Source organism: Theropithecus gelada, chromosome 7a (assembly GCF_003255815.1).
Source record: "Theropithecus gelada isolate Dixy chromosome 7a, Tgel_1.0, whole genome shotgun sequence".
NCBI classification, from domain to species: Eukaryota; Metazoa; Chordata; class Mammalia; order Primates; family Cercopithecidae; genus Theropithecus; species Theropithecus gelada.
In genome coordinates this window covers 30,546,920-30,569,168 of record NC_037674.1, presented here as the reverse complement: position 1 = coordinate 30,569,168, position 22,249 = coordinate 30,546,920, and the positions used below count along the sequence as shown (strand labels likewise).

The following is a 22,249-nucleotide window of genomic DNA, read 5'->3' as shown; positions in this document are numbered from 1 at the left end:
AGTAACGGACATGAAGCTTGGGGTAGAACAGACATTGGACTTGGAACTAGGAGATCTAGATTCCAGATTGTGCAAATCAGTCTGCTTCTCTGGGTTCTGTTTTATCCTTTAGAAAACTGAACCCAGAGAGTGGAAGGTCTGAACAAGAAAGCAGATAATTGTCTTAAAGATACAATCTGAAAAGTGCGAACTATGATTAATATTGATGGTGGTATCTATACTTTCAGTTTGCGGTATTTGGTTTGTTAATAGTCCCTTTATGATTACTTGGTCACTATTGCTATTGCGAATAGAAAACAAAACTCATGAAGATCACTTGTAGACTTACATGTGTGATTATCCATGGAAATGAAACACATTAAAGATAGTTTTAAGTCTTTGAATTCCACTTAAGTGGGTTTAGAGAATTCTAGAATATGATGCCATTAGTGACAGCATTTTTTCATGTACCTTAAGTGATATAAAAAACATAGTTATACCAACTTTTTTTTTCAAATTAAAAATAAAGAGGAAATAAGGTAGCCACAGTGTCTTCTTGCATCATTCTCACTGCAGGATCGGTATTGTTTTCTGCTGCTCCATTCAGTTTGAGGGGAAGCCCCCAAATGAGTCAACATTATCTGGACTTGCTTTTCAATTCTTAGCTCTTATTTCCATTAACTTAGAGCCAGGTGTGATGCTGTGATGTGACATGCCATAATGTTGACGTCCACGTTGTCGGTTTTTGGAGAGGAATTCTGTTATATGCCATTAATACTGGTGACCTACACTTGCAAATACCCAACTATAAAGATAGGTAAGGCATCATCTGTGAAGTGTCACTCTTTATGGTGTGCAAATAGAATTTTGAATGTTTGTAGAGGCTCTGCCCTTATCCATGGGCTGACCATACCTGAAACATGAGGTTGCAGATCTGCACTGAAGAACTCTGAGGAAACACCCTGCAGTGGCTCTTGGGGCTCAGCATTCAGGAGTTTTCAGCATAAGGTGAGTCACCAAGTTGAGGATAGGGTAAGGGAGGCAACATTGAAAACCAGTCAATATTCTTGTCTGAGTTTTTATTAATTTTATGGATACATAGAAATAGTCCTATAGGAAGCACTGAGTATGGCAGCCAAGTTTCTGGATATGGGGCTGGGTAAAAAGGAGATAATGCCAGGACTCAGTAGCATCTAATGCAGGACATCAGGCATGTATATAGATAGATAAATATGTATGTTTTTGAATAGTCATGTAGAGTTGTCAGTGTTAATGAGATAGTTATTTTTATGATTTTCAGGAGAGTTTGTTGGCATTGGGGAGAATGGAGAGAGGTTGGTTAATGTGTACAAGCATACGGTTAGATGGAAATAATAAGTTCTAATGTTCAACAGTAGACTAGGGTGACTATAGTTAACAAAAATGTATTGTGTATTTCAAAATAGCTAGAAGAGAGTACTTGAAATGTTCTCAATGCATAGAAATGATAAATACTCGAGGTAATAAATACCCTAAATACCTTGATCATTACATTCTGTGCATGTAACATTGTGTTGATGTGATCATTACATTCTGTGCATGTAACAAAATATTACATGTACCCCATAAAAATGTACAAATATTATGTATCAATAATATTTTAATAAAAAAGTAAACCTTCCCTGGAGAGAGATCCCATTTCTAGTTGGACTGATATTTTGGTTTTGAATCTATTTAGAGGGTAAAAACAAATCATGAAAAGTGCTGATTGCAAAGAACCAAAAATAGCCATGGTTATGTATTGCTGATATAAATGAATTTTTCTTCCTTAAGGTGGACTTTTGTTTTAGTCAGTATTGAAGAGCTGAATTTTTAGCAGTTCTTGATAGAATACCCAGGTAAATATAGGTAAGCGAGCCCTTGGTTGTGGGACTATGGTCTGTGAGCAGTGACTGTTTAAATGTGGAACTCAGTTCCCAAGTGAGCAGTGATATTCCAAAGAAGTCTGACATAACATGTAGTACATATTAATAGTAATATGTAAGGAAGCAGGGAGTAAATTTACTTGTGAAATAACAGTGTCTTTGAAGGAACTGTAATAACATGTGAAAATGAATAGAATAAATGAAATTGCCTAGATGTCCATGTAAAAAGAGAGAAAAGGCAAGGTTCTAGCACTAGGAGACTTTGTTTCTTTTTTTTTTTTTTAATTTCCATAGGTTTTTGGGGGAACAGGTGGTGTTTGGTTACAGGAATAAGTTCTTTAGTGGTGATTTCTGAGATTTTGAAGGACCCATCACCCAAGCAGTGTACGCTGTATTCAATCTGTAGTCTTTTATCCCTCACCCCCCTCCCACTCTTTCCCCCGAGTCCCCAAAGTCCATTGTATTATTCTTATGCCTTTACATCCTCATAGCTTCACTCCCATTTATGAGTGAGAACATATGATGTTTGGTTTTCCATTCCTGAGTTACTTCACTTAGAATAATGGTCTTCAATTCCATCCAGATTTCTGTGAATGCCATCATTTCATTCCTTTTTGTGGCTGAGTAGTGTTCCATGGTGTGTGTGTGTATATGTATATGTATATGTATATGTATGTGTGTGTATATGTATATGTATGTGTGTGTATATATGTGTGTGTGCATATATATCTGTGTGTGTGTGTGTGTGTATATATCTCTCTCTCACAATTTCTTTATCTACTCATTGATTGGTGAGCATTTGGACTGGTTCCTTATTTTTGCAATTGCAAATTGTAGCACTAGGAGACTTTGAAAAAGGAGGGGAAATTGGAACCACTTGTACTCTAACAATTACTGTTATTCCTTATAACATTCTCCTTCCTCTATTTTTCTTGTATTAGTTTTTATTCTATATAGTCTGCAGATAAGACTTAGTGACTGTTACTTTCTTGTTGATTATCATTCTCACTTGGAATTTTTGTCCTTTTTTGGTACTATAATATGTATGTTTTTATTTTTATTTTTATTTATTTTTTTATTTTGAGACGGAGTTTCGCTCTTGTTGCCCAGGCTGGAGTGCAATGGCGCAATCTTGGCTCACCACAACCTCTACCTCCCGGGTTCAAGCGATTCTCCTGCTTCAGCCTCCCGAGTAGCTGGGATTATAGGGATGCACCACCACGCCCGGCTAATTTTTGTATTTTGTAGAGATGGGGTTTCTCCATGTTGGTCAGGCTGGTGTCGAACTCCCGACTTTCGGTGATCCGCCTGCCTTGGCCTCCCAAAGTGCTGGGATTACATATATGTTAAATTAAAACTACACTGTTAATTACTATTTCAATAGCTTCTCATCTAGCTAGTTATTGGGTCTTCAAGGATGGTGACCAATATGTATGTAACCCTCTTTTCATACAACCTGTAGACATACAGGTTAACATTAGGTGTTAAGCTGAATATTGTCGTCATTTTTTTAATGGATAATTAATGTTTTCTAATGGATTTTAATTAAAAAAATTTGTGTGTATTTTACAGGTGAACCACTGAGTTCTTCATTATGTCTGATGGAGATTATGATTACCTCATCAAGTTTTTAGCTTTGGGAGACTCTGGCGTAGGGAAGACCAGTGTACTTTACCAATATACAGATGGTAAATTTAACTCCAAATTTATCACAACAGTGGGCATTGATTTCAGGGAAAAGAGAGTGGTAAGTTCTGTATCCTTCTGTGTAAAAATGTAATCTTTGAGTCAACATTTGCTGGTCTGTTTAGTTTACTTTGTAGGAATTAGGAGGACAAAGGTCGGGATCTGAAATTAAAAGGTACGTAGGAAAGTGAGTTGTATTCAATCCAGGCAACATGATTGAAAAGGTTGTGCTGACAACACTTCATATAAAACCAGGCAGACAAAGTGGAAGACAGTTCTTTAAAATGTCACCTTGGTACTCTTTTGGCTTGTATCTTCCCTTCTGGACTCCAACAGTTATTTGTCTTGAAGCCTGCCAGCCACTTTGCCCCTCATACTCTTGTTTTATGAGCTGTATCTTCCACCTTTGGTATCTTATTATTTTTAATGGGATTTCTCCTAATAAAGTCTCAGCAATTCCGCATGGAATACTAACTGGCAGAACTCATCACTGCTGCCGGGAGGGTGAGGTTGGAGTAGGAATGGAGAATGCCAGTAGTGAATGTGATGTTCTGCAAAATGTTAAAGAGAGAAGCTTTTATTTACTTATTTTTTTAAGGACTTTAAGACTGAAAGTTATTCTAGTGTTGGAGGGGAAGGCAGAAGGTCATTGTGTCACAGTTGCAGATGAGGAAAGACGGCCTTCTCCTTAGATTACATTTGTTGCTGAAAAATCCATTGTTAGCATGAAGCAGGTAAACAAGTGGTCAGGAAATTAATGACAAAGGTCCTTTAATGGATCATATTCTGTCAGGGGGAAAGGTCCCTGGCTTTTAGGACAGAAGAACGTTCTCTTTTGCCCATTCTAGGTCTTTTATTCTACTACCAGAGAGTCTTATAGAGATTAAGACCCACTGAATAACAATAGGGCCCTAATGAAATTTTTAATATTGACGTATAGTTGATAGAATCTGTATATATGTATGTGATTATTTTTGTTGGTTACTTATTTTATAACTTAAAAAATAGATTTGTTGAGATATAATTCACAAGAAAAGGAAATCCATCCATCTAAAGTATAAAAATTGAGTGGTTTTTAGTATATTTGGAGTTGTGTGGCTATCACAGCCATTGAATTTTAGAATAGTTTCATACCTCATACCTATTAGCAGACATTCCTCTTTCTACCTCCCCTTAGCCACCATGAATTTTCTATCTGGCTTCTGCACACATCATATAAATGGAATAATATATGGCCTTTTGTGTCTGGCGTCTTACACTTAGCCTGATGTTTTCAAGGATCTTCCATGTTGTAGCATGTATCAGGACTTCATTACTTATGATGGCTACATAATATTCTTTTGTATTGGTACACCAGTTTGTTTATCCATTTGTCTGTTGATAGATATTGTGTTGTTTCTTTTTCTATTTTCTAGTGTATCATTTTAATTCCTTTTTAAAATTATATATTTTGAGTTCTTTTTTAATAGTTCCTTTGGGGATTACAATTATTTTAATTTTTCACAATCTAATTTTGATTAGTAGCAACTTAATTTTAATGCTGTATAAAACTTTGCTCTTATATGGCTCTGTTTTCTCCCCTCTTTTTGTACCATTATTGCTATACAAATGACATCTTTCTACATTGTGTGCCTATCGCCAACACAGCTTTACAATTATTGCTGTATGCAGTTAATTTTTCTTTTCTTATCTTATCTTTTTTTTTTTTGGGACAGGGTCTTCGTTGCTCAGGCTGGAGTGCAGTGGTGAGATCTCGGCTCACTGCAACCTCTGCCTCCCAGGTTCAAGCAATTCTCCTGCCTCAGTCTCCCAAGTAGCTAGGATTACAGGCACTCGCCACCATGCCCAGCTAATTTTTTATGTTTTTAGTAGTGCTGAGATTTTGCCATGTTGGCCAGGCTGGTCTTGAACTCCTGGCCTCCAGTGATCTACCCATCTTAGCCTCCCAAAGTGCTGGGGGATGACAGGCGTGAGCCATCACTCCCAGCCTGCAGTTAAATTTTAATCTGGTGGAGGAAAAGGGCTATAAAGAAAAAAACGTTTATACTGTTTTTTTATATTTACCATGCAGTTATATTTTTACTGGCGCTCATTATTTCTTTGTATGGATTTAAGTTACTGTCTAGTGTCCTCTCAGCTCAGTCTTGAGAGTTGTCTTTAGTATTTCTTGTAGGGCAGGTCTGCTAGAGATGACTTTTCTCAGTTTTGTCTTAATTTATCCTTTAATTTTAGAGGACAGCTATGTTACTGATTTTTAAGTTCTTTGAATATATTTATAATTCCTGATGTAAAGTCTTTGTCTGATAAGTTTCACATCTGGGCCTTCTCAGGAATAATTTCTATTAGTTGCTTTTTTCCTGTGCGTGAGCCATCCTTTCCTGTTTCTTTGTGTGTCTTACAAGTTTTGCTGAAAACTGGACATTTAAAATAATGTGTCTATTCTAGGATTCTTTCCCCTACCTGGGTTTCTTGTTTTTACTGCATATTTATTTATTTTTGTTGTTGCTGTTTGTTTGTTTGATAATGTTTCTAGGATAATTCTGCAAAATCTGTATTCTTTGTAGGCAGCTACTGAAGTCTCTGCTCAGTGAACTTAGTGGACAGCTAATGAGTGGACAAAGTTTATTAAATTCCTTGAACCAATAAGTCTCTTAGCTTTTTCTGAGAGTCTCTGTGTGTTTGTTGGGGTATGTGTTTAATACGACTGCAGGCAGTTTACAACTCTGCCTTAGCTTTTATTTTCTGCCTGAGAAGAACCTCAAAGTCAGTCAGAAGTGAGAGATTAGGACCTTTTTAGATCTTTCCTGGGCATTTATAGAGCCCTGCCCATGAACATGGCCTTATAGCTTCCAAGGAATATTTGGGAGCATTATAGAAATCTCATTTTCTGTTTTTAAATTTTGTTTTGTTGTTGTTGTTGTTAGACTTTTGTTAGCCCTAACTGGTATTGCTACCTCTGGTAGCTGTGATGTTAAATAAATTACTGCTAATAGTTTTCAACAAACGCCCTTGGGGATAGGGCTGTTCTCAAAGAGCAAGCTTTGAGTGAGGTCAAATAAAAACAAAGCTGGGGCATGGAGCTTTCCAAGGGGCTTCCTGACAATTTTTCTCAGTATGGGACTTTTAGGGAGCTCCAAACCTATTGTGCCTCCGCTGTCCACAGTGGTGGCTAGGCTGATGTTTTCACAACTACCACATTTGTGCAAGTGGTTTTTAAGTCTTCTAAAAGCTGGGGCAAGGTAAAAAAACACCTCAAAGCTTACTGTTTTTACTGATATTCAGCTGTTTTTCTTGAATAAATGCTCCTTGGAATGTTGCAAGTCTTTGTTAATTTCTAGAGTACTGAAAAATTTGATTTGGACAATTTTTACCAGTGTTTTTGTTGCTATTGTGGAGGAAGAAATTTTTAACGGTCCAGGGTGGGAGCTAAACAGTAGGTACGCATGGACATAAAGACAGAAACAGTAGACACTAGGGTCTCCAAAAGGGGGAAGGGAGCAGGACAGGGGCTGAAAAACTACTTACTGGGTACTACGTTCACTGTTTGGGTGATGAGTTCAATAAATGCTCAAACCCCAGCACTATGCAATCTATCTATGTCACAATCCTGCACGTGTACCCCCTGGTTAAACCAACAAAAAAGATGAGATTGGAAAAAGCCATAGAAATGTAATATTTCCTGAAACTAGTGACCCAAGAGAACTTTGAGGAAAGATAAGCTAATTATATTATATTTTATACTATACAAGTTATTTTTTATACATATTTTACAATATATTTATAAAATATATACATATATTTCAGTATAACTTATTACATTACCTGGATATAATTATTTGACATAAATACAAACGTGGTTGTATTCCATATGGGATTCTCTTTGGAAGTTTAGATGCCTTAGGGATTTGTACTGAATAAAAAGGTGAGAAGGGTTCACTGGTGTCAGAAGTTCTCTCTTATTTTCTCTTTCACTTTGCTGTTTTAGGTGTACAGAGCCAATGGGCCGGATGGAGCCATTGGCAGAGGCCAGAGAATCCACCTGCAGTTGTGGGACACAGCAGGGCAGGAGAGGTATGAGATCTTCAGTTATGTGCTCCTTACCGAAGGAAAGGGAGAAATAGTTGCATTCTTTAAACAGTGACCTGAGCAGGAAAAAGCCAGCCAATTCATTGGTTTGTACTTGGATAAAGAATGCTGCCAATTTAGCAGGAAATTTGTCAGTCTGAGATGAGAATGGTGGCTTTATTTCATACAGGGTCAAAGGAAAGGTTAGGATTCTTACTCGTGGACTTTTTTCTTTTCCTTCTTTTAATTTTTTGACATAGATACTTTGCTCCATTTCCTTTTGCTGTTTACTCAACCACAAGAAAGTGGCCAAGTTACATGCGTTATTCTTACCTGATTGTTGAAACCTAGTGGGAAATCTGGTTGGAATTAATTCATATGACCAGAGAATACTTGACCAAAATAAGCCACATGAAATCTTGATATAAAGTTCTTTCAGTTAGCTAAAACTTCTGTTTTCTCTCAAAACCACCTTGAAGGATTTGTTTTTTAACTTTTTATTATGGAAAACTTCAAGGATATTCAAAAGTGGAAGGATTATATGATAAACCCAGGTTCCCATTACTCACCTTCAACAATTATGAAATTGTGACCAATAGAATTTCATTTACACCCCTTACCTCTTCTCACTCCCACCCCCTTGCCATATAATTTGGAAGCAAATTCCAGACATCATATTATTTCATTTGTAATACTTGTGGTATGTAGCTCTAAAAGATAAGAACTCTTTTTTTTTTTTTTTTTTTTGAGGCAGAGTTTCGCTGTTGTTGCCCAGGCTGGAGTGCAATGGTGCGATCTCAGCTCACCACAACCTCTACCTCCCTGGTTAAGTGATTCTCCTGCCTCAGTCTCCCGAGTAGCTGGGATTACAGGTGTGCACCACCACACCCAGTTAATTTTGTATTTTTAGTAGAGACGGGGTTTCTCCACGTTGGTCAGGCTGGTCTCGAACTCCTGACTTCAGGGATCCGCCCGCCTTGGCCTCCCAAAGTGCTGGGATTATAGGCGTGAGCCATGGCCCCTGGCCAAGAACTGTTTTAAATAAAAACATTGATGAAAAGTATTTGAGAAAAACCTAATATTGCTGATTAGATGACAAATTCATACCAATATTTTCTTCCCTAGAGCCTGCCTGTCAGTTACAGATTTTACGTATAGGCAAAGACAGAGGAAACTGACTGGTGGTGGGGTGGGTTTGGGGGTGGGGAGAGAGAGAGAGAAGACGGAGAAGAAAGGAGGATAAAGCCTTGGAAGGCAGAGTACTAAGACAGAATAGGGTCTGAGTCAAGACATTCTTACCTTCAAGTCAAACAAAGGGCAATCAGAGATAAGAGATCTCTGCATATTCTGAAATTAAAAGATCATGGAACACATTGTAATGTTAAGTCAAGCTTTCACAGAAGGAAAACATACACTATTGCATTTGGCCAAATTAACTCATAATTGTACAATAAATTCTTGGCTGAGACTAAGATCACAAGCTGGTTCTTGTCATCCCTGTCCAGCAGGCTGGGTTTTCAAATCACATGGTCTGTTAACACTTAAACTGATAAAAGTGATAACTATCCTCTACACTTTTGAAATATCACCATGTAGCTTGTCATTGGTAAACTTTTGTAAGAGGCTGAAGGCATTGCTTGTAGCTTTATATTTCAGGAGTGGGGCGATGGTTTAACTTACCATTCTGCTTTTATGTTCCTAGGTTTCGTAGCTTAACAACAGCATTCTTCAGAGATGCTATGGGTTTTCTTCTACTTTTTGATCTGACAAATGAGCAAAGTTTCCTCAATGTCAGAAACTGGATAAGTAAGTGTTATTGTTCCCCAGTGTCCTGCTACACACTCCTCTCTTATTTATAGAATGCCCTCTTAAGCTCTACTTCTGTGATACATTGTTTTGGAGGAGATCTTAGTGCAAATACTATTTTAAGGAGCAAGGTTTTTAGTTTAGGGACAAAGATAATTGAAATACGCTGCTTCTCCCTGGTACTGATAACTTTGATTTGTTGAGTACTTCCTGTGCTCCAGGTACAAGGCAACACTTTATGTGTGCTCTCCTTTTCAGTCTATCCCACAGAACAGAGTCTTTTTCCCATTTTATAGATGAGGAAGTAGAAGCCTAGAGAAGTTAAATCTCTAAGTATCTGCTTGTCTATTGTATGCTATCAATTCTTCTATCATCTCTCGGCATTACATGTATATTACATAGATGCAGATAGCTTTTGAAGACTTAATGGTTCATACCCCTGGCTTCATGTCTTTTCTGTGCTTAGAGTCCCCTTCTAGGTTTTAGGGTTAGAGCATCTTTCAGGAGGATTCTGCCATGGAAAACTCTACAACTGCATTGGTAAAAGTGGTCCCCAGTGCAATGTATGTCAACCTTTATTTTGGAGAGATTTTAACCTCCTAAATGGTTCGTAGCCATTTAGAATTCTGCCACTTGACTGCATAACGGCTTTCAAATGTATGTTTTCCTTATTTGGTCATATTAGTGTAACCCTAGAGAAGCTATTAGAGAAACCTGTAATATTAAATTTTTAATGTCTAAATCTATAAAACACCGATTTAAAAAGACCTGATACTTAAAAATTACTTACTGTTTTGGGATTTTGAAAGGGTAATTGGCTGTAGTTTTGATAGTAGAAAACCTTATTTTTAAAATGAGTTTAAAAATAATTTAGTACACTGTGGTTTTCACATACTTTGTGTCTGATCCTCACAATCACCCTGGGCAAAGATTCAGGTCAGTGTTGCGTCCTTATTTCAGGAGAAGGACATTGAGCCTTAAAAAGTAATAGACTTATCCAAAGATGTGAAGCTTTGGCTGTCAGTTTAATGGCCTTTTATGACCGTTCTCAAGTCAGTTGGCCACTAAGAGTTGAAGAGCTATTAATTACTTTAAATATGAGTTCCCCAAATATAATAATGCTTACTGGGACTTCACTTCGCTAGATGCCTGGCTGAGTTGCATACCTCATTATTTCCCTTGTAGCTGAATGACAGTGGCTACTTATGGTCCCTTACTCTCAATCCATGCTTGTCATCCCTCCTTTGCATCATCAGAACAAGTTGTGGGGCTTTTTAAAATCAACCATTTTGCAAGGATCACTGGAGAGTGCTCATAGAATCTTAGCATTGAAAAATAGCCCACCTGTTTTTCACAGGTAGACACTAAAACTCTGAGACATTAGATAAATGTTGCCTATCCTGGCTAACTAGCTGGATAAAGAACAAAATTATGTGAAAATATGTATACACATTGATGCATTTTGTTTTCCTTAGTAAAAGAATCCTTATTGCTCAATTAGATAAAGAATACTTATATGTATTGAGGATTTTATGTCTTTAATGGAAAGTATTCTGCACCCCCTACCATTTAAACAAAAAGGTATAATGTTCAGTGTCAGAAGTGGTAATATCAAATCTTAATTAGGAATAAACATTTGTTAATTATCTGTACTTTTAATTTTTCTTCTTCCTGTAAGCATTTTGACTATTACAAGGATCATTCATTTGTTATCTTTTTTTTTTTTGAGAGGGAGTTTCTGCTCTTGTTTCCCAGGCTGGAGTGCAGTGGTGTGGTCTCGGCTCATTGCAACCTCCGCCTCCTGGGTTCAAGTGATTCTCCTGCCTCAGCCTCCCAAGTAGCTGGGATTACAGGCGCACACCAACACGCCCAGCTAATTTTTGTATTTTTGTAGAGACTGGGTTTCACCGCGTTGGCCAGGCTAGTCTTCAACTCCTGACCTCAGGTGATCCGCCCGCCTTGGCCTCCCAAAGTGCTGGGATTATAGGCGTGAGCCACAGTGCCCGGCCCATTTCTTATCTTTTAATTAAAATGATAGCTTAATACACACAAGTACACACACACACACATATAAAAATCAGTGGTGAGTGCCAGAACGCAGTGTTGCATTAAAGAAGTAGCTGACTCGTGGGCCCTGATTGGCCTGGGAGAGGAGAGCAGGTCTATATACCCTCCCCTTTCCCTTTGCTCCTTGCAGACCCTTCCCTCTCACTCAGTCTCTCCATGCCCACCTGACAAGGCTGATACAAGTCTAAAGTAAGCCCCACTCAGTTGAGGAGACAGAACAGAGGCTCAGTCCTCTGGGCCTGGATTGAAATCTGAAAGGAATTTGGTAGTGTGGTAGTCACTGCCCTGTCTTCCTGGAGTTCAGAGGAGTAAGCAAGTCATGCCCGGAGTCACTCTTCATCCAATGCTAGTGTGTTTCCTAAGGGAACTTTAAAGTAGCCTACATTTCTAAAGTTTCTTCTGTAGACTTACGTAAGTGGTGCAAGAACCCAACAGCATATATTTTACATATTTTTACCTCTTTATTTTTTATTCTCATTATTTTCTGTCTGAAAAACCCTTTCCACACCTGCCCCCATTTTGTTTTTTTTTTTGTTTGAGACGGAGTCTCCCTCTGTCGCCCAGGCTGGAGTGCAGTGGCCGGATCTCAGCTCACTGCAAGCTCTGCCTCCTGGGTTTATACCATTCTCCTGCCTCAGCCTCCCAAGTAGCTGGGACTACAGGCGCCCGCCACCTCACCTGGCTAGTTTTTTGTATTTTTTAGTAGAGACGGAGTTTCACCATGTTAGCCAGGTGGTCTCGATCTCCTGACCTTGTGATCTGCCCATCTCAGCCTCCCAAAGTGCTGGGATTACAGGCTTGAGCCACCACGCCCGGTCACCTGCCCCCATTTTTTAACCAACTAGAGTTCTGCTTATTCTTTAAAACCTAGCAAAGATGGCCTCTGTGAGATTTTCTGTGATAACTTTAGTTGTGTTAGATTTTTTCCCTCTTCTTAACCCCTGTTACATTTTATACTGTTTATAGGGTCCTTATCACGTCCAGTACAGGATTGTAGTTATTTATGTAGGTGACTTTTCTCTTAGTGAAGTTTTTAAAATAACTGATTAATCTACTTTTTAGATAAGTACAATCTTAGTAGAAAAATTAGGAAAAATGAGACAAAAAGAAGAAATCACCAATAATCATGCTTCCTAGACTGCCCAAAATAAATACTGTTAACCAGAATTCCTGGTGATACTTACATGCTCTTCTAAATGCTTTAATATACTAACTTGGTAGTTCTCAAATGTGAATGTGCATCTCAGTCACCTGGTGGACTTTTTAAAACACAGATTTCTAGCCCCATTTCCAGCATTCCTGATTCAGTAGAGCTGGGGTGGGACCTGAGACTTGGCATGTCAACAAATTCTTAGGTTATGCTAAGGCTGGTGGCTCACAGTCTTTACCTGCAGAATTGCTGGATTAATTCATTTTAATCCTTACCTTGACTGTATAAAGTAAGTAGTATCATTATCACCATTTACAGATGGGGAAATTGAGGCAGTCAAATAGCTTCATCAGGGTCACATAGCTAGTAAATGGCAGAGCCAGGATTCAACCCTAGGTGTACTGGATTCTGAGTCCTTGCTTATAGCCATCACACTGGGCATGGACCCTATAACACCTTATAAGGCATTAACAGAGCACAGAACCACTTGGGAGACCAGAAAGATAATGAGGTAACCATGAAGCAAGTCTTGAAGGAAGGTTGTGGTTAAGTATTCAACAATGTGGGAACAGCATGTGTAACAACCTGGAGGAAAGAAAGGGCATGGCTTTTCATGAAATGGTACACAGTTTAGTCTCTCCTCTGGAGGTCTTATTACCCCAGTTGCCCCATGAGGGCAAAGAACTGTTGTGAAATTCCATGCAGAGTATCAAGCCTGTGCTAATGCTCAGTAAACACCTACCTCCTTGACTTTCTCATGATAAGATATAATGAACACGACTTCATAATGAGGAACTAAAATGTCCACATGGTTCTGGTTAACCATGATGAAAAAATAAATTAGGCCATAAACTTTGAAGTATGACTTACTGTGGAAGTTTAGGCCTTAATTTTATTCTGGGGTTGATGAATAAGAAATGAGGTGTTATTTTCCTGCTTTGAAAGATTAAACTATTTAGCTTAGTGAAGCTCTTTGGTTTGAGTCAATGGCTTTTTATAATTGTGCCTATTTGCAGGTTTTCAGGTGAAATAAATGCTGTGGAAGAAGAATTACAGTCCTCTGCTTCCACTTGGTTTTGGTGACAGAATCATTTACTGTTTATTCTGGGTCTTTTCTTCTCATTGAAGCCTGTATCTTGTTTGTTTTAAATGAATTGATTCTGCCCTAGGATAATAGAAACATGTGAAAAACATTTTGGATAGAAATAGATTAGTTTGGAGAAAAACAATTCTTTTAGAAATGTCATTGCTCTGGAGAAAAAGACACATAAAAACAGTTTTAAGATTAGCAATAAACCCTAGGAACTCCTCCAAGTTTCTTTTCAAATAGCCATCATAAAAAAGGGTGTTTTGTATGTGTGTGTGCACACGTGTGTGTGTGCACATGTTGGCCCTCACACTTGAGAGGTAGCACATTCTCTTATCAACTCTCTGATGTCAGTAAACTGGGGTATGTGCTTAAGAATGGTTTTATATTTCTGCCCCAACTATTCAGCTTTACAGATAAGATTATTGATGCTTTGAAAGCATTATATCAATTCCCAATATCTATATATACATTACAGTCTTCAAAGCACTTTTGCGTGTTTTGTTCATTGATCATACACTTACATTATTATTTACGTATATAATAAACTTTCCTATATTAATAGGCCAGCTACAGATGCATGCATATTGTGAAAACCCAGATATTGTGCTATGTGGAAACAAGAGTGATCTGGAGGACCAGAGAGCAGTGAAAGAAGAGGAAGCCGTAGCACTCGCAGAGAAATATGGGTGAGTATTTTTGTGGAGAAGTCTAGAGAAAGCATTTTCGATATAAACATTAGCAGGAGAATGGTAATGAAAAAGACAAAAGTGGGAAATTAAAGCAAAACCTCAGCCATAGGCCTTGGGGCATGTTGAATGTTTCCTTTTTATATTATGTGATAGTAGGATCCTTTGAAAATGCATGTGGCAAGGGCTTCCTTCAGTGCTTTGGTCCCATTTTCTCAAGCTCTTGGCATTTGCAGAGAGACAACTTTGAGTTGTCTCAGAGACGTCTTAAGAGTGTAAGGTCTTCTTTCCAAGATGCAAATAGGAGACTCCTGGGGTAAAGAAATCCTCCATGTTAAGCAAGGAAATTTCTTTTTTCTTTTCCTTTCTTTTCTTTTCTTTCTTTTTTTTTTTTTTTTTTTGAGACAGAGTCTCACTCTGTTGCCTAGGCTGGAGTGCAGTGGCATAATCTCAGCTCACTGCAACCTCTACCTCCCGGGTTCAAGCGATTCTCCTACCTCAGCCTCCCAAGTAGCTGGGACTATGGGAGTCCACCACCACACCCGGCTAAGTTTTGTATTTTTAGTAGAGACGGGGTTTCACCATATTGGCCAGGCTGGTTTTGAACTCCTGACCTTGTAATCCACCTGCCTCAGCCTCCAAAAGTGCTGGGATTACAGGCATGAGCCACCACACCCAGCCTCAGCAAGGAAATTTCAAAGCCACTTTATATACTATTATAGAGAACGCTAGCATATAAGAAGATCTTATTGGTTATTGCAGACTAGGTGCTGGTTTTGAAATTTCTATGCTGGGAGAGGAGTGTGAGATCTTCTTCGGCTTAGTCTATGGTCTTGTGGTGGAGGGTCGGCAAAATACTGTCGTTCTCCTTGAGTTCTGGGAATAGGATCATAGCCGCAGCAGCAGCATGAATTGGACATGAAAGAAGTGGTCAGCTGCTGCTTATTAAAGTATTAGTGTTAAGGGTGCCTCTAAAAGGAATTTGTACTTTACTTTCTTTCTACCTCTCATACAATGAGAATCCATATGTAAATTCAAACCCTTACTAGCATTAAAAGAGGAAGGAAGCAAGTGCGTTGAGAAAGGAGGGGAGGGAAATAGAGATGGTGTAGATGGCGTAGGGGATGTTACCCAGCTTGTGGCCTTGGTGGTTGGCAGAATCCAAGGAGGCCAAGGAAAAACCTTTCCCTTTTTATTGTGTGATCTTCTTTATTCTCTCTTTGGTTGATAGAGGTTCAGAAAGCTGGTAGGGTTTCTACTTGCGAAGGGACGGGGAGGATAGGTTGGCCGGGTAGAAAGAAGCCGGACTCTGGAGAGGTTTGAATACCAGGTAAGGAGATTAGATTTGATTCCTGGGGGACAGGGAGTTGCTGAAAGTCTTTGAGCGTGGAGGGATGTTATGTTTACATTTCCAGATCAGTCTAGAGGCTATATAGGTGGAGAGAGAGAGGAAAGACTAGAGATTGATAGATTGCAGTGGTCTGTGAGGTGGGCAGAGGCTAGCTTTGTGAAAAAGGAAAAGGAAGAATAAATCAGGAAAAACACATAGAGTAGGGCAGGATTTTAGGTTTTTTTCAAGTCTGGCTCAGCTGAAGGACTCCCCTCCAGTATAGGCTTACTCTGGCAAGGATTTGCAATTGCATGTAGAGGTTTTTACCCCAGGGCAGACGGTGTTTAACCATATTAGAAACATCCAGAGAACTTTTAACCCATGCTCATGTCTGGGCTTCACCTCTGATCATCAGACGTAATTGGTCTGGAGGAGTTTCTCGGGCAGGGTTCAACTGAAGAAGCGTACCTATACATGAAGGGCTCTGTTATAGGAATTTGAGCATATGCAATTGTGGGAGCTGGGTAAGTAGTCTCTGTAAGGTGTTGTCTTTGTGTCTGATGCTGAAGTTTGAAGGACAGGACAGGCAGACAGGAAGGGAAGAAGGATGTGAAGTGGGGGACAGATGGAAAAAGTGAGAACCAGCTGGTGCCCATGGTGAGGGACTAAAACCCATGTCACTTCCTGTTGCCTCTGACCTGGCTGGTGTGGGTGTCCTGCAGAAACTGGGGCCCTTTGTCAGAGGGCTAACAACATTCACCTGGCCCAGGTGCAGGTCTAGTTGCAGGTTTATGCCAACAAGATGAGCCAGCAGATAAGCGACAATGTATGAGGGCTATGAAATGGATGTTGCTTCACTTCCCACCCCCAAAATTGCCCCCAAATCTCTTTTGTGGCCCACCTTAACCAGAAAGGGAATTCTGGGAAATGTTGTTTAGCCTAGCCAAGTTGACTTATTACAAAGCCTGGGCATTGGTATCTTTTAAAAGCCCCCACGTGATCTTCATGTGCAATGGTTGAGAACCCGTGACTTAGGTGATTCTGAGGTGGAGGTTGACAGAGCCTTACCGGCCATTCTGAAATGCCCCCCTGCTCCCCTGAGAGGCACTCATGTAATGTAGTAGAAAAGAAACAGGGAGAGATCAAATACCACAGAGAATACTGAAGTGTTGAAGCTGTGAGGTGTGTTGCAATGGGTAAGGAGGAAGTAAGTGATGAAGCAATGGAAACCATGGATCTAGAGCATTCTTTTGAGAGTATGTCAGTAAATGCAAAAAAAAAAAAAAAAGGCAGTTAGAGGAGTTAACTAGATCAAACAAGCACATTCAAGTATATTCTCAAGTACTGGGGGAGGGTCAGGCTTGACTTCTTGTCCCTGTGGGCTTTTTCAGCCCTTTGCTTGTTTCCTGTGCCTGGTTCTTAGGATTCCACAGCCTGTCTGGTATCACAGAACCTAACCTTGCCTTCTGTCATATGGGGTATGTGAGGGATGACCTGTGCCCAGGTCACCATGGTTATGGAGTATTTCATAGAGAGAAGCTCAATCTATAGTTTTTGAATTGGATTAAAATGAGAAAAGGTGATTTAGCAGATAATGATTGAAACTCTTGAAGAAAGAAAAGGGCTGGAAACAGTCCCTTAGGATATACAGAAAGCATAACATGTAGTTCGGTAGGCTGTTTGATACTTTCAGAGGAAAATACGATGGAACAATTTGGTTACATGCATTTCACAAATATGGCATATAACTTTGAAACAAAACACCTGTGAAAATAATCATTATTCTTATAACATTTACATTGGTTGCACATGCACTAAAGGACTATGTTGTTCAGTTTAACCATGTGCTAACAGTCAGAAAACAGGATAAAGTTTATGGCGTGTCTTCATATAATTTGTATGTTGTTTGATAAATTTATATTATATTTTGTTACTATTTTGCTGTCTTCTATTCTCAATTCATAAAAACAGATCATTGGGGCCAGGTGTGGTGGCTCACCTCTGCAATGCCAGCACTTTGTGAGGCCAAGGCAGGTGGATCACCTGAGTTCAGGAGTTCTAGACCAGCCTGGCCAACATGGTGAAATCCCATCTCTACTAAAAATACAAAAAATTAGCCGGGTGTGGTGGCAGGCACCTGTAATCCCAGCTACTCAGGAGGCTGAGGCAGGAGAATCGCTGGAACCCTGATAAGGCAGAGGTTGCAGTGAGTCAAGATCGCACCATTGCACTCCAGCCTGGGCAACAAGAGCAAAACTCGGTCTTAAAACACAAACAAAAATAAACAAACTGAAAAAAACCCCAGATCATTGGTTTACAAGTGGTTCTCTGGAATAGACATGCATTCAAAGAATCAAAAACCATGTCTCAGAAGAACTTTGTAAGCCTAATGAAGAACACTGTAGTACGAATATGGAATATTAATCTGTGTGTGCTGGGACAAGTAAATTTGAGAATGAGGACTTCCTACAACAGACAAAAATGTAAAGGGCAAATTGTATGCACGATAATGAATATCAGAAAAAAAAATTTGTGACCTGAGTCTACCCCTAATTTTCCATGTTTTTTTTTTTTTTGTTGTTGTTTGTTTGTTTTGTTTTTGCTGTGAAACTTGGTTAAATTGTAATATGAAGCTCTCAGGTCACTTCCTAACAAATCAAAGTGATCTCTATGGTAAACCAATTGAATTTTCCTGGAACAAATGCGACATAATGGTTTCTAATGTATTATATTGAGTGATATTGTCAATGAAGTTAGAGAAGAGAACAAAACAAAGTTGTTCAAACTTACACTCCTGCCAGCCAAATGATTACAGTTCACATGGTTCCTGAAACACTCTAAAAAGATACCTACGAAGTCAGTGACAAATAGAAGAGAAAGCAGAATGAAATATTGGCAACATTCCTCTTTTAGAAGGTACTATTCGATCTCAAGCTTCAGTGTGCATCAGAATCAGTCACCTGAACACTGGGCCCCACAGTTTCTGATTCAGTAGGTCTGGGTTGGAGCCCAGAAATTTACACTGATGATCAGTTTCCAGATGTTGCTGCTGCTGGTTCAAGACAACGCTTTGAGTTCCTATCACATACGCACACTAGCAGATATTTTGCTTGACAGGTGAGCATGCCAGCAATATTTTCTTTGGACAAAGTCAATCTGGTACAGGATATGAACCAGTTGTCTACTTGTGCCATGCATGAATGAGTGAAATATGCTCAATGACTTCTCATTGGAAAATCCATGCTAAAGAGAGGAAGATTTTTTTCTCTCCCAGTTAATTACATCCCTTATGATGTAGGCTGGGAAGGGACTGTGGCATTGGTAGTGAAGGAGCACCAACCACAAGTGAGCAGACAAGGGCTTCACTCTGTGACTAAATGTGATTGCATTGAAATGTCTGTCCACACTTTATTCACAGAGGATGGTTGGTGGTATAATAAGCCTTTGTTCTTGATTCAGGGTTGAGGAAAATAGAGAAAAATGTGAATATGATCTAAAGCCAGGCATGGTGGCTCATGCCTGTAATCCCAGCACTTTGGGAGGCAGAGGTGGGTGGATTACCTGAACTCAGGAGTTCGAGACCAGCCTGGCCAACATGGTGAAAACCCCTCTCTACAAAAATATAAAAATTAGCTGGGCATGATGGAGGGTGCCTGTAATCCCAGCTACTTGGGAGGCTGAGGCGGAAGAATCATTTGAACCCAGGGGGCAGAGATTGCAGTGAGCCGAGATTGCACCATTGCACTCCAGCCTGGGCAACAGAGCGAGACTCCATCTCTTTAAAAAAAAAAAAAAAAGAAAAAAAGAAAAAAAGAATATGAACTAAGAATGACAACTGAATGTAGATATTTTGTGTGCTGTGCAAAGAAAAGGGCAGCAAATTTAAGATGTTGTTCTCCCTACTGAAGGCTGCTGGTTATTGCTGAGGAAGATGCTCAAGAGTTTCTGGAATGAAAGAGGAATTAAAAATATTTATTTACAACATTAATAATATCAGTATGGATCGTTTCAGGGATTTCAAGTAGCTTAGTTCAACAGCATGCTCAGTGTCTTCCCTAGTTTGAACTAGATGAAATGTGGTACAAATAGCTTGATCTCTAATAGTTTAATTCTTTACAAACTTGATTACATCTTTTCTTGATTTGAGAAATAACTTAGTGTTGTAGCATTGGGCATGTTCGAAAAGTACACAAATAAGCCATAATCAAACATAAAAGACTAATTTGCAGAGCTCCATTTAACTCAGCAGAGGATCTGGATTTCATTTGCCACAATCTCCCAGGTTCAAACAGTCAGCACACCAGCTGTTTCCTGGAAATGTTGTTCAATTAGCATCCAACAGGCTATGAAAAGTAGTGTGAAACTCACTTCTCACTTCAGTGAGACATTTCTTCATAATTTCTAGATCCGCATGGGAGCCAAATATCTAGAGCCATTTGACCACCAAACCTACTTGCTGTCATTCCTGGCAACCTCTGACTGAGATTTAGGATCTTCTAGTTTTGTGAGAATAAATAATGGAAAAGAAATCAGAATGCTGACCTACGCCACAAGCAAGATCTTGGTGAAAAACTGCAAATGCTCATGCCCCTCTCAATGATTTGAATCTGTTTACTTAAATTTTTTATTTAAAAATTTATGATTAATCTAGTTTTGGAAAATGCATTATAATTGATGGTGTGCATGTACTCCAAATGGCCTTTAAGTGGCTGCTTACAGACTGATAATACGATTAGCAGCACTGAATTTTTTTGGCTTTCGCAGTAGGGCTCCATGGTGGTGCTACATTAGCACCACCATGTGGAGAGAAGGAACAATAGCAATCTTTCTATGGTTAAAATGGGGACAATACATTCTCTTGATTTTTTTTTTTTTTTTGAGTTGGAGTCTAGCTCTGTCACCCAGCTGGAGTGCAGTGGCACGATCTCGGCTCACTCTAACCTCTGCCTCCCAGGTTCAAGCGATTCTCTTGCCTCAGCCTCCTGAGTAGCTGGGGCTACAGATGTGGACCACCATGCCCAGCTAATTTTTATGTATTCTTTTTTAGTAAAGATGGGGTTTCACCATGTCAGCCAGGTTGATCTTGAACTTTTGGCCTCAAGTGATCCACCCATCTCGGCCTCCCAAAGTGCTGGGATTACAGGTGAGCCACCGCATCCAGCCTGGAACATGATTTTCTTATGGAAAGAAAGTCTTAATTCAGGGTCTTTTCTATGGCTCTCATCTAGTTTGCTAGATGAGATTGTAGCTCAATACTACTCTGGCACAGTGCTGAGAGTGGAGTGAACTCTATTCACTTATTCCTGTAGAAATGAAAATCTTACTGCCTCAAATTGCTCAGAAAACTCTGAATGATTACTCTAAAGATTTTAAAGTTGTTAACCTGACTCGTGGTCCCATGACCTAGAGGTTTACAAATGGCAAGAAAATAATACTTTTAATTGAAAGAAGTTTGTTACTTGAATTTGGAGTTACAAGTCTAAACTATGTCTTGTTAATATTGTGCATCTTTTAGCATGAGTAACTTGAAAAGTTAGAACTCTTATACCTTGAAATTATACCAATTAAATATTTGCTTAAGTTAATAAACAGTGGACAGTACCTCACAGCTCTGCTAGAAGCATCAGTCATTTAGACCTCAGTATTAATCAGTAGAGTAAGATCCATTTTCTTCCAGCATTTAATGAAGATTGCTTGGGAAGTGAGGAGTTTGATGAAGAGTGAGGGAGGCAAATGCTTTGGGGCATGAAGCACTTTGGCCAGGACGAGTCTGAGTGCAGCATCTCTGATGTAGGGAGGCATGGTCCCAGGTACCAGAATTAGAGCAGTATTGTGGATTTTATAGATCAACTACATTGTGGATTAAACCAATGTTTGTTGGTTAGTCTGCAAATTTATTTTTATTTTTATTTCACACAACACACAGACTGAGAATTTAATGTTTACCATGTTGCTAGTGACATTGCATTTTTGGGATGATGTATTCTGAGTTTTTGTTTTTCTTTTCTGAGAGAGAGTCTCCCTCTGTTGTTCAGGCTGGAGTGCAGTGGCACCATCTCAGCTCACTGCAACCTCTGCCTCCTGCGTTCAAGAGATCCTCGTGTCTCAGCCTCCCTAGTAGCTGGGACTACAGGCACATGCCACCATGCCCACCTAATTTTTGTATTTTTAGTAGAGATGGGGTTTCACCATGTTGGCCAGGCTAATCTCTAACTCCTGACCTCAGGTGATCCACCTGCCTCAGCCTCTCAAAGTGCCGGGTTTTACAGGTATGAGCCACTGTGCCTGGCTGTGTTCTGAGTTTTAAACAACATAATTACAAATAAGCTTTTATCACCTAACCCAATTCTGTGTTGGAAATAGGAAACATTTATTGTTTGTACTATGTGTCAGGTTCTGATGTTAAGTGCTTTAAATATTAACTCATTTAATCCTTACAAGAAGACACTGATGTTGTTTGGTATTACAGATGAAGCAGCGGAGGCA

The 22,249-nt window shown here is 39.3% G+C and overlaps 1 protein-coding gene across 4 annotated transcripts in view; it reads left to right on the top strand.

The window, feature by feature from the left end:
* RAB27A (RAB27A, member RAS oncogene family) overlaps window positions 1-22,249 on the top strand; it is an 89,194-nt gene that overhangs the window by 54,868 nt on the left and 12,077 nt on the right. For all 4 annotated transcript variants that reach the window (XM_025389554.1, XM_025389556.1, XM_025389555.1 and 1 more), the window contains 4 exons: window positions 3,456-3,630; window positions 7,555-7,640; window positions 9,337-9,440; window positions 14,310-14,433. In XM_025389554.1, coding sequence (XP_025245339.1) covers window positions 3,478-3,630; window positions 7,555-7,640; window positions 9,337-9,440; window positions 14,310-14,433 — 467 coding nt within the window. In that variant the 5' untranslated portion in view covers window positions 3,456-3,477. The remainder of the gene's footprint in view (window positions 1-3,455; window positions 3,631-7,554; window positions 7,641-9,336; window positions 9,441-14,309; window positions 14,434-22,249) is intronic.